This window comes from Desmodus rotundus, chromosome 4, assembly GCF_022682495.2.
Source record: "Desmodus rotundus isolate HL8 chromosome 4, HLdesRot8A.1, whole genome shotgun sequence".
Classification (NCBI taxonomy): Eukaryota; Metazoa; Chordata; class Mammalia; order Chiroptera; family Phyllostomidae; genus Desmodus; species Desmodus rotundus.
This window is the reverse complement of record NC_071390.1, coordinates 5,308,061-5,318,572: the sequence shown is the minus strand read 5'-3', so window position 1 is coordinate 5,318,572 and position 10,512 is coordinate 5,308,061. Positions and strand designations below refer to the sequence as shown.

Sequence of the window (10,512 nt, the reverse complement as noted above, 5' to 3'; positions counted from 1 at the left end):
GGAAGGGAAGTTACTGTTGACGAAGGAAACATCTCTGCATATTTTTCTCAATCTTTTGTTTATTTCCAGACCACAGCCCTTCAAGTTCCAAAGCAGAAATTTGCCATTGTCACACTTCGTCTCATTGGTGACCTGCCCCCGGGCATGGTGGCTCTAACTAGCGAGCCAGTTAAAGGGTTTGCTGGAGTGGCCAGAAGCCCATCAGCTCCTTTTCCACAGGTCATCCTGCAGGGCGGCACAGGGGGGCCCTGACCTGTCTGGCCCCCTGGAGAACTGGCTGATTTCTGTGTCTTCCCTGAAATCAAACGCATGCACGGACGCCGTGTTCCTCACCTTTCCCCTACCCACACCCTGGGCCAGAGGCACGGGGGACAGGGAGAGGTCAGGCTGGCCCCGTTACACTCAGTCAGGATGAGTGCCTGCTGCCCCACAGAGTCCCACCCCTGTGTCTAAAGCAAGATGTTCAGTTCACCTGGGAAAGGGGTTGGGGTGGGAGATCCGAGGCCCCTGGACCTGCTGTGCTACTTCCTTCAGCCCCTTACATGTAGGAGGAGATTGGCCCGATGCCAGGGGTGGCAGAGCCTGTCTGTACAGGCTAGAAGGCCAGAGAGGTGGGGCCTAAAGCCGGGAGGGCTGTTTACAGGTGGGAGGGAGGGAGCCCTAGGGGCGTGATGGCTCCCTCTGGGTACCCCCAGCATGCACAGTTTTAGGTCAGCTCAGGGCAGCATGTTGGGAGGGGTGGGTTGGTTGGCGAGGGACGGGAAGGGGAGGCATCCATGGCGGAGGGACCACAGTGGGGAGGGGCTAGGGAAGGAGGTGTCTGGACCACTATAAGTCCCAAAGGGTCAAGGGGCTCAGCTCAGTCCATCAGGAGCGGTGTTCTGGAGGCGCCAAACCCAGTGGGGGCAGCACTGGGCAGGGATTCGGACCAGCTTCCAGCTCCACGACCGGCCCTTTCCAGGCCACGCTTTCCCTATAGCCACTATGGTCATGATGGGGCCAGGCTCCGATGAGACGGGGTGGGTGCATCTCTGGGAGCCTCCACAGCTACCCCTTCCCCACATCCAGCATGTTCAGAGCAAAGCTCCTGATGGGCTGAGCTGAGACCTTAGTTCTTCCACCCTCAGGTGCTCTCTTACTTGGGGTCAACCTTGGTCCCTGGGAGCTCCCTGGCCCAGGTGAGAGACAGGTGGGCAGGAAGACAGAAGTCAATCAGGCAGTCCAGATAGGTGATGGGCATCCTCTATGGCAGCCCTAGGAACGCTGGGCGAAGGCTTCCTGCCTGCAGTGCCCAGGAAGGCCACACGGGAGCAGCGTAAGGCTGCATTTTGGTGCCTCTGCTTCCAGGGTGGAAGGTCCTGGAATCCCAGAAGGCTGGGAGAATGGTTGCCGCTCCCATTTCCACTTGCATCTCCACCCATTTCCTCTATGAAGTGCCTTAAGAAGGTAAGCAGCTTAGGAAAAGCCACAGGTCTTCAAAGGCAATAAAGGCATGGGCAGATCTTAAAGGGTCCTTAAAATCCTCCAGGCCCCAACCCTGGTCAGTGACTGGGGAAACGGAGGCTCCGGAAAGCTAAATCATTTTGCTCGAAGTCATCCGGCAACCTAGCTTCCAGTGCCGCTCTCTCCAGGCACTCGCCAGCTTTTTCTCTGGAACATCATTCCACCGCTGGGCGTAAACCCTAAGAAGATGACCACTCAGCAGGGCTCCTGGTGACTAACTGGGCCCAAAAATAATAATAAAAAAAAATAAAAAACAAACACACATTAAAAAAAAGGCCCAGAGCCTCGCAGCCATGTCTACCCATGGGCCTCTCATGCTAAGCTGCCTGCCTCCTTCACGGTGGTCCTGACGTCTGAGGTGGTCCTTATAAAGGAGTTCCTGGAATCCTGGTTCAACCAATATGATGGAGAGGTTCCACGTCCGATTGGAGCGATATCCTCCATCAGCATCTTCACTGAGCGATCAGACAGGCTCCATTGTGACCAATCAGGACAGTGCCTTTTGGACTAATCAAACTGCGAGGATCTGGAGTCCTCTTCTGCATGAGGATAGACCAATCAGGGAGCAGGGGTGGGGACTTCAGTCCATATGAGTCAGCTCCCCTCTGGCTCTGGGAGTGTACTCTCTCCTTCCACCGAAGACTGGAGACTGCACGTCCCTGGCTGGAGCTAAACACAGAAGATGAAACACTAAAGGTATCTTGCCAGAATGGTTTCCTTCCTCACCACACTACAAAGTGGGGATTCCTGCTGGTGTCGAAGTGGTTCCAAGCACCATTGGGTGACATGGATACCTGGGGGCAGGGGTCCCCAGAATTTGCTGCATGGACAGGGGATGGAAACACGGAAATGAGCAGAGTCAGACAGAAAGAGGTCAGTGCCACATTAAGTGAAGAGCGACTGAAGGGGAGAGGTCTCCTCATGCAGGTCAAGAGGTGAGAGGGAGGGTGGAATCCAGATGACAACATTTGAACTTGGCCCATGTTCTCTTAGGGGGAGTAGGACATTAGGGGCCAGACGGGGGAGGTTGCCCCCATCCTGAGACCCACATAGGCTGCCGTGCGAAATGGGGGCTGGCGTGGGTCTGGAATTCTCCTGGATTCCATTACGGTGACGGTGCAGAACGTGGCGGTTCTCCAGATGAGCTCATGTGGAGGTGGGGGTAAACAAGCAGTCTCCACAGCAATGGTGGGGCCTAGTCTGGGAGGTCCAGCTGCCCCTCTGAGAGCTGGAGGCCTGCCCTGAGGAGCAAAGCGGCCACTCCTCATTCCTCAGCCGTGACTCGACCCTGCAGTGGCAGCATGGGCTGCTCGCCACGGGGAACCCCTTACAAGCCCCAGAACTGGCTGTCTAAGCAGCAGCCAGGGGCCTGAGAAAGCCTCAGACCATGAGGTAGGAGGCCCATAGAGCACCCAGTCCCACCTGCTCAACCTCCCCGAAGTCAGGGGCTCCTACTCAGGGCCAGCAGCCCATCCAAGTGGATGCAGGACTCAGGGATGCAGACAGGGGGCAGCAGAGGCCACAAGCAAGGCTGGGCACTGGATGAGAGGCAGGGAAGGTTGGGTGCTGTCCGGGTCCATCTTACTGCTTCTACAAGGAAATGGCCTTGAAGATGCCACCTGGCCCTGACCTCAGTCCCCAGTGCCTGCCTCGGCCTCCCACCCTAGAGCACCTGGAAGGCACTGCATCCACCCAGCTCCACGCGAGGCTCTACCCTGTCCACCTGCCTCCTCGGAAGCTCAGACTTCAGGAACTCAGAGGTGAGAAGAGCAAGATAAGAAGACTCAGGTCCTAGAGACCAGTAGACCTGAGATCTGGCCTTTAGTAGCTGGGGGGGGGGGGTCTGGGGCTCCTTATTTGGCCCCTTGGAGCCTCTGTTTCCCCACCTGTATAAAGGTAGACCCACCTTCCTAGGATGGGGTGGAGATCCACGGAGAAGGGGCACCTGGCCCAGGGCCCGGCCCTCAGCACGTGCTCAGTGAATAGCCAGCCCCACCGTAACCGCAGGCGGCTCTCATCTGGCCTCCCAGGGCACAGACGTCCAGGGCTGACGTCCAGGGCATCCTCTTGGCTGTTCTGACCAACACCCTCCAATCGATGTTATGTTTACAATAAATCAATTATGATTGGTCCCAGGTCTTCCTGATGCCGGTGGTGCTTCATATTATAAATGCACGACTTAATTAAATATGTATGTAAACCAGCACTCCTCAAACTGTTTAGTATCAAGGTGTCTTTACACTGAAACATTCCTGAAGATCCCGAAGAGCCCTCGTTTGTGTCGTTTATGTCTACCAGCGCTACATTCGAACGTAAAGCTGAGAGGCTTTAAAGCCCACGAATGCACAAGCACAGTGGCAGGGTGGGCTGTGGCCGCTGGAGACCGCCCCCTGGACACGGAGAGGGCAGGAGCGCGTGAAGTATGAATGACCTCGAGGTATGATCATGAAAACAGCTGTGACAGGTGGATCTCCCCAAAGACCTGGAGGGTCCCCAGCACCCCCGGACTGCCCCTTGAGAACCACTGATGTAAACTAACGAGCCACTCCCTGAAGTCCAGGTGGGAGGCCTTGGGAAAGCCCGAGCACAGAAGAAGGAAAAAACGTGGGGCGTACAACCACACAAGCCGTGGAGGACCGCCTCAGGCGGCTTGGTGGGTGGTTTCCACTCTCAGGCCCTCTGAGAGCCAAAACCCCAAAACCAAAACTGACACCCCAGAGATGCCCCAGAATCCCCCCACCTACACACTCATGTTCAGGGAAGAGGCTTTGGCCCTTTGATCAAAAGACAAATTAATGAGCCTTATATATTTTAAGTGAAGATAAAATGTTTAAGAAATGTATATGTGGTTAGGGAGGATTTCCCCATTTTCCCAACCTGCCCAGTTTACTCTGTAATTACAGACACTTTGAGAACCGGGAGCCCACCTTCTCCCACAGTGGACACCAGCTCCAAGCCCAATCTTTGCCTTTGACCTTCCCCCCACCTCCCCACACCCCTCTCCCATTGCCTCTCCCAGTCAGCACTTCATGAATACCTGGTGGGAGAACCGTCCGAGGAATCAGTGAATGAGCCAATGAACCATCCCCCACCCCACCCCATCCCAAAGCCCAGGGCCTTGTGCAAAGCAGACATTCAGAAAATATTTGCCAAAACATTACAGTTTGACTCTGTACATTTTCCACCTGGAACATGTCCACTTGGTGCCTTTGCGACCCTCGGACAAGGCTGAGCCCCAGGGCAGGCCATCCACTTCTAATGTGACCGCCCAAGAGCTGACCCAGCAGATTTGCAAGTGAGGGGCAAGGAGGTACCACCAGGGCGGGGAGGTCTGGGGACAGGGAGGGGCTCCAGGAGCAGGGACAGGGCCCAGGTCGCAGAGTTGAGCCCAGCCTGGGACCGTCAGGCATGACCCATGAAAGGGAAGTAGGAGGTCAGCCTTCCAAAGCCATTCCTGGAGCATGAGGCTGGGGCCAAAGGTCACCGGCCCCTGAGCATGTCTCAGGGGCCAGAAAACATTCTATTTTTGTAGTGTTCACAAGCTGCTCCCTTAGAGTGGTGACTGCCTCAAAAACAGCTGAACTTCAGAAATTCAAAAGTGCCCAGTGTTTGATGTGGGTTTCCTGGAGAACTGAGAAAGTAATTAAAAAAAAAAAAAAACGAAAAACTTGTAATCACTCAAAAATCACTTCTACCCAGAGATGGAGAAATATTCCTTTGGGGGGTGGGGGGCAGTGGGACTCACTGGGGAGAAACATGCTAAAGAATGACTTGTAATTTGAACTTGAAAGGAAGGTGGGCCTTTTGCCCCGTCTCACCTCAGCCTGTCCTGCCCACTCCAGCGACAGGACCCTGCCTGGACAGGAAGATGCAGCATCACAGAACAGACATGTCTGGACACGTGGCCCTCTGCGAAGCAGCTGCCTGCCACTCAGGCCTGCTTGGGCCCCATGGGGCACAGCCACGAGGGCTAGGCCCGTGGGCACCCACTCACCCCTGGACTGTCCGACCAGCTCCCTGGACCACCCTGATATGGGGGGCTGGATAATGGCCCTGAAAGGAGTACACACCCTAAACCCAGAACCTGTACATGTGTTACCTTACATGGCAAAGGGGGCTTTGCCGCCGGGATCTGGAGATGCTGAGATGACCCTGCGTCGTCTGGGCGGCCCAGAGCGAGCACAAGGGTCTTTCTGAGAGGCCGGAGGGTGAGAGTCAGAGAGAGATGTGAAGAGGCTGCACTTTGGAGATGGAGGGGCCACAAGCCAAGGAATGCGGTGACCTCCAGAGGCTGGAAGAGGTGACTCTCCCCCAGAGCTTCCAGAGGGAGCCAGCTCTGCCTGCACCCGATTTAGCCCCGTGAGACTGGCACTGGGGTTCTGTCCCCCAGAACTGTGAGGTCATACCCTTGTTTTAAGCCACTCAGTTTGGAGGGACTCAGTTACGGCAGCCACAGGATGCTAATGCAGCTCCCTAGGCCCATCTGTCCCTGCTGGGGTGGCCTGCTCCCTGGCTGACTGCTGTCCTTGCTGCTGTGGCCTCCTCCCTGGGCCCATCTGTCCCTGCTGCTCCTCAGGGAGGCCTGCCAGACGAAGTTCTGGGAAAGTGTTACCTTCCCACGGGCCTCAGCAGGCTCTGCTCACCCACAGGGAGGGTGGAGGCCCACAGGGTGAGATTTCTGGGGTGATGGGACAACACCCGCCTGCACGCGGTACCTCTCCCCCTGCCGGATGGGGCCCTGCACCAGGAGCTGGCCTTTGCTTCAGTCCCCACAGGGCCATGTGGGGAGAGGTCATTCGAGGGACTTGCTATTCAGACGCAGATGATTTTCAGCAGCATGCTCTGAGCTGGTCCCGAGTCGGGTGTAGGATGGCCACACAGCAAAGAGGGAAGGCCAGTCAACCCTCAAGACTCCCTCATCTGTCTGCCCGAGTCGTCCCCACCCCCTTTCTCCTTACAGACACAGTATTTCCTCTGCTAAGCAAACCCACTGCTGGCTTTGAAGTCAGAGCTGGGGTCCTCCTTGTTTCCAGGTGGGTGGTCCCCCGACTGTGGGGGGAGTGCTGGTGAGAGCCTCTGCCAGGGTGGGTCTTTCCAGAACTGGGACCAACCAGAGTCCACATCGTCCCCAGGATGACCTGGCCTTCCAAACCCCGAACTTGAGACAACCCTCATCTCCTTTCTCAGGCTTGCCCTCCCCAAGTACAGCCAGGGATGTACTTGGGACATCCTGAGGGTCTTGGGACAACATGCGCCCAGTGACTGCAGGGGTCTCCAATGCAGCCCCCAGGAGCCAGGCAGGCGGGGGACCCAAGGAAGCAGCCACACTGAGAGTAGCCTCTTGGGAGAGGCAGGGCCTATGGTCACTGGACCTTTGAACTCAAACACCTGAAGACAACAGTAGGCCTGCTGGGGGTCAGGGCCGGACCTCACACCTGGACTCTCCCCCCACAGGCCCGCACAGGGAGTCCCTGGTGACATCTCAGCCCTTCCCTCCTGGGCCTTGTCTCTCTCTCACCTGTCACCAAAGGGACTAGGTCCCCTTCACAGAGAAGGTGCACACCGCATGCAGGTAAGTCACTGAACCCCCTTCCACGACTCACTCACGCACCAGGGACACCGCGGAGCACCAGCCACAAGGGCTCGTGACGGCGAGGAAGAGCCTGCCTGGCCGGGCACCCACCACAGGCGCGCGTTTAATTCTGGTAAATAGTAATAAAAGCACAGCATAACTGGGTGTCCCTGCGCACAGCTTCAGGGCAAAGAGAGAACAGTCCAGTACAGGCCACACACGGCTCCGCAGAACACAAAGTCCCTCGAAGACCAGGTCGTGAGAAACGCTCCATTTCACTTTGGTTCTGGGTGACAGGCCCAGGACCCCCGCTCAGCCGTCAGCAAGAGCAAGCCTCGAGCACGAGAGAGCAGAGGCACCCGCTCTCAGAGAAGGGCCCCTGGACAGAAACCGCACCTTGGTGGCACTGACGGGCACGGAATGGGTGGGCCTGCATATGTAAAAGGACCTGTATAATAAACCAAATAATATTGGAAATAACACCGTCCGTGACACTTCTGTAAGAAGCAGAATGAGGACGCATGTTACTCACATGCATAGGAGTGCGTGAGATAAGTCCCCTGCAATTATGGCAGGGGCGGGACCGCAAAATACGTACTGAAAAGGACACATTAGCTGGCAGAGACGTTAATCCGTGAAAGGGCTGTGTCCAGAGCGAGCAGCCTCGTCACCCATAGAACCGAAGGGAACCCACTCAGAAAATGCACCCCCACACATACGCATACACACATACCCTGTGCTGCAAATAAATACACACACGCACTAACGTGACGTTCCCCAATGCACGCGTGTGCTCCAGGTGCCAGCTGGGAGAGGAGGAGAGGGGGCTGCCCCTGAAAGCAGGTGTTGAGGACACCCAGCTCCTTCAGTAGCAGAAAGAGCCAGGCTATGCCCATACCGAGAGCCCTCTGCACGCCCTCGGATGAGCCGTGCGTCCCTCCAGCAATGGCAGAAAGACAAGGGCTGCGCTGGAGGCTGGCGAGTCCTCACGCCCGTGAGAGCCGTTGGGTGCGAGGCTGTCGACACTTTCTGACTTGGTGTCCGGGACCATGGGTGACAGCTCTGGTTCGTTCGCAGGAAGCTTCCCCTGACAACACCGGAGCACACAGCGTCAATGGGTCCCACCTGGAGCTCCAGGCTCTCATCAGTCTCTGCCCATCACCTCCAGGAAATGACACGATAGTTAGCCCATCCACGGGAAAGCAAGCTGCCAGGTGGTCCAGCAAGGTCCCTGCAGAATCCCAGCGTGCCACGCTAGGCCCAAGGGTAGCTCATGCATTGTGTTTCTGAGTCAGGACAGGGGTGTCTTGTCATCTGTGGACGGAGTCAGGGCCGCTGCCAGTGTGGCAGAGTTGGGGGCGGGGGTAGGGGGGTGTCACAGACTCACCCAAGGGAAGACAGAGCAAGGGAGCCGGGACGGCCAGACCGAAACTCCGAGTCCCTCCCGTTCTGTGGCCTTGTGTGCAGGACGGGTCTCACTACCTAGATTTCCAGGAAGTGTTTGGTGCCTTGAAGTTGCTCCGTCTGGCATGAACAGCCACAGTCGCCCCTTCAGTTACAAATCTAATGGCTGTTCCGATTATAAACTAGATAAGCTCCGGAGCAAACTTCTAAAGAGGCAGGAGAGAACGCTCTGGCTCATGAAACGCCTGTTTAACTCTCTACATCAAACCATGGCCCACAAGAACAGAAAGGGAGGCAGCCGAGAGGCACAGGGTTTGTCTCTGAAGGGCTGACTGTGGAATAAAGGGGGGGCGGGGATGAAAACACCTTCTTCTCTGCCAGGTGAGTAATCATCCACAGAATGTTCCAGAACTGGATGTGAGTGGGGAGCTCTGGCGGGCCCCATGGCATGACCTTGAACGTGCTTGGCTGACCCCAGAACAGTCAAGTCCCAGGCCGGAGGGTCCCCTCCCGGCTCCTGGAGCGGCGCCCACCAGCCTCACCCCAGGAGCACCAGCCCCCGGCCGGGAACAGAAGGCAATCTGTCTAGCAGTGGGGCTTCCAGCAGCCTCGGGTGGAGGAGCGTTGAGAAGGGTCGATGCCGGCTGTTTGACATCGCAAAGGAAATTCTGGAAGGTTACAATAAACATGTGCCTGGGCAGCAAGAAGCCTCGAATCTCGGGGTTTTCTCCACACTCTGAGGACGACAGTTCCCCACAGAGAGAGGTTTTTAAATCGCGGTAACAGTGAACCCACAGGACTTGGACCGGCAGCAGGAGCCCGGCCTCACGTCTTCTTCCAGGTGAATGCCTCGTCGGCCAGGACCTGCGCCAGCCTGGCGTTGAAAGGCTCGTAGAAGTCCTGCAGGATCTTCTGTGTGACTGGCCACATGGGCCCCAGGCTCCGGTCCTCAGGACGCCGGGCGTTAGACGCGGGGCTCTTGGTCATCAAGGCCTCTTGTTTCTCACTTAAGGGCCCTGGAAGGCAAAGAGAAGAGCCCCATGAGGCAGGAGGCTGACAGGAAGCAAAGGTGCGCTGCAGAAATCCCAGCCATGCTGCGGGCTGAAACAGGAGTCCCCCCCACCCCCGAGAACGTGTCTGGAGATGGGAACTCCTGGGCTGGACCCACCGTGGAGCTGCCGAGGGTAGACAGTAGATGGAGCGTTATGCCGAAGCTGCAAGCCGCACGGCCCGTGTTTGGAACCCGCCCTCGGAGGTACCCTGGCACTTCAAGCTGCTGCCTCCCCGAACCTCACCACCTGGTTTTCTCCCCACTGCCTGTCAGTGTGGGCTGCCACGGCCGCCATCGGCCTGTCCCCAGAACCCTGTACAACTGGCCAGGCATAGTCCTGCACTGGATTTTCCGACTCACCAGCCCACCATCATGCCTACTTCAGCTGTGGATGCACAGGGCTCCACGGCGGGGCCAGAGCTCACCCTGTGTCTTGTTGTGAAGTGGCCATAGGGAAGGGGAGGAGGGGGGCTATCTGTGCCCAGAGACCCCACCGGCTGGACCCCCACCCAGAAGCCAGCCAGCAGGGCTGCCGCCCGAGGCTGCACCTCCACCCTGGCCCTCTGGACCGTCAGCCCCGCACTGGCGTCACCTGCCGTGGGTTTACTGGCCAGGCCTCCTTGCCCCAGGCTCTTGGGGTCTGGTCACGGCCTCCGGTGTGTGGAACAGAAGGGGCAGAACTGGCCTAATCGAGCATCTGGGGGACTAAAGACAAGCTCGCTCGTGCTAGAGTCTATAGCGGGACAAATCAAAGAAAAGTAGGTCTTGGCCTTGGAAGGAGAAGGTGATCCCACACCATTTCAGCACCAGCTCTCCAGGAGGGGGAGAAATAAAATCAGGTGACGGGAGGGTCCTAAGTCCCAGCAGGGGGCAAGCTGAGTTCTGGGCCCCGCAGCCCTCGCCCAGCCTCGTGGCTCAGATCCCAGGGGTCCCCCACACTCACGACAGTGTGCTGCCCTGTCTGATGCCTTCAGCAGGCCCT

General features: G+C 57.4%; 1 protein-coding gene across 6 annotated transcripts in view; it reads right to left on the bottom strand.

The window, feature by feature from the left end:
- Nucleotides 1-550: 550 nt before the first annotated feature.
- CHST15 (carbohydrate sulfotransferase 15) overlaps nt 551-10,512 on the bottom strand; it is a 74,218-nt gene continuing 64,256 nt past the window's right edge. For 5 of the 6 annotated variants that reach the window (XM_045191481.3, XM_024555496.4, XM_045191478.3 and 2 more), the window contains exon 8: nt 551-9,495. In XM_045191481.3, coding sequence (XP_045047416.2) covers nt 9,305-9,495 — 191 coding nt within the window. In that variant the 3' untranslated portion in view covers nt 551-9,304. The remainder of the gene's footprint in view (nt 9,496-10,512) is intronic. The other variant, XR_011651082.1, reaches the window with a different exon arrangement.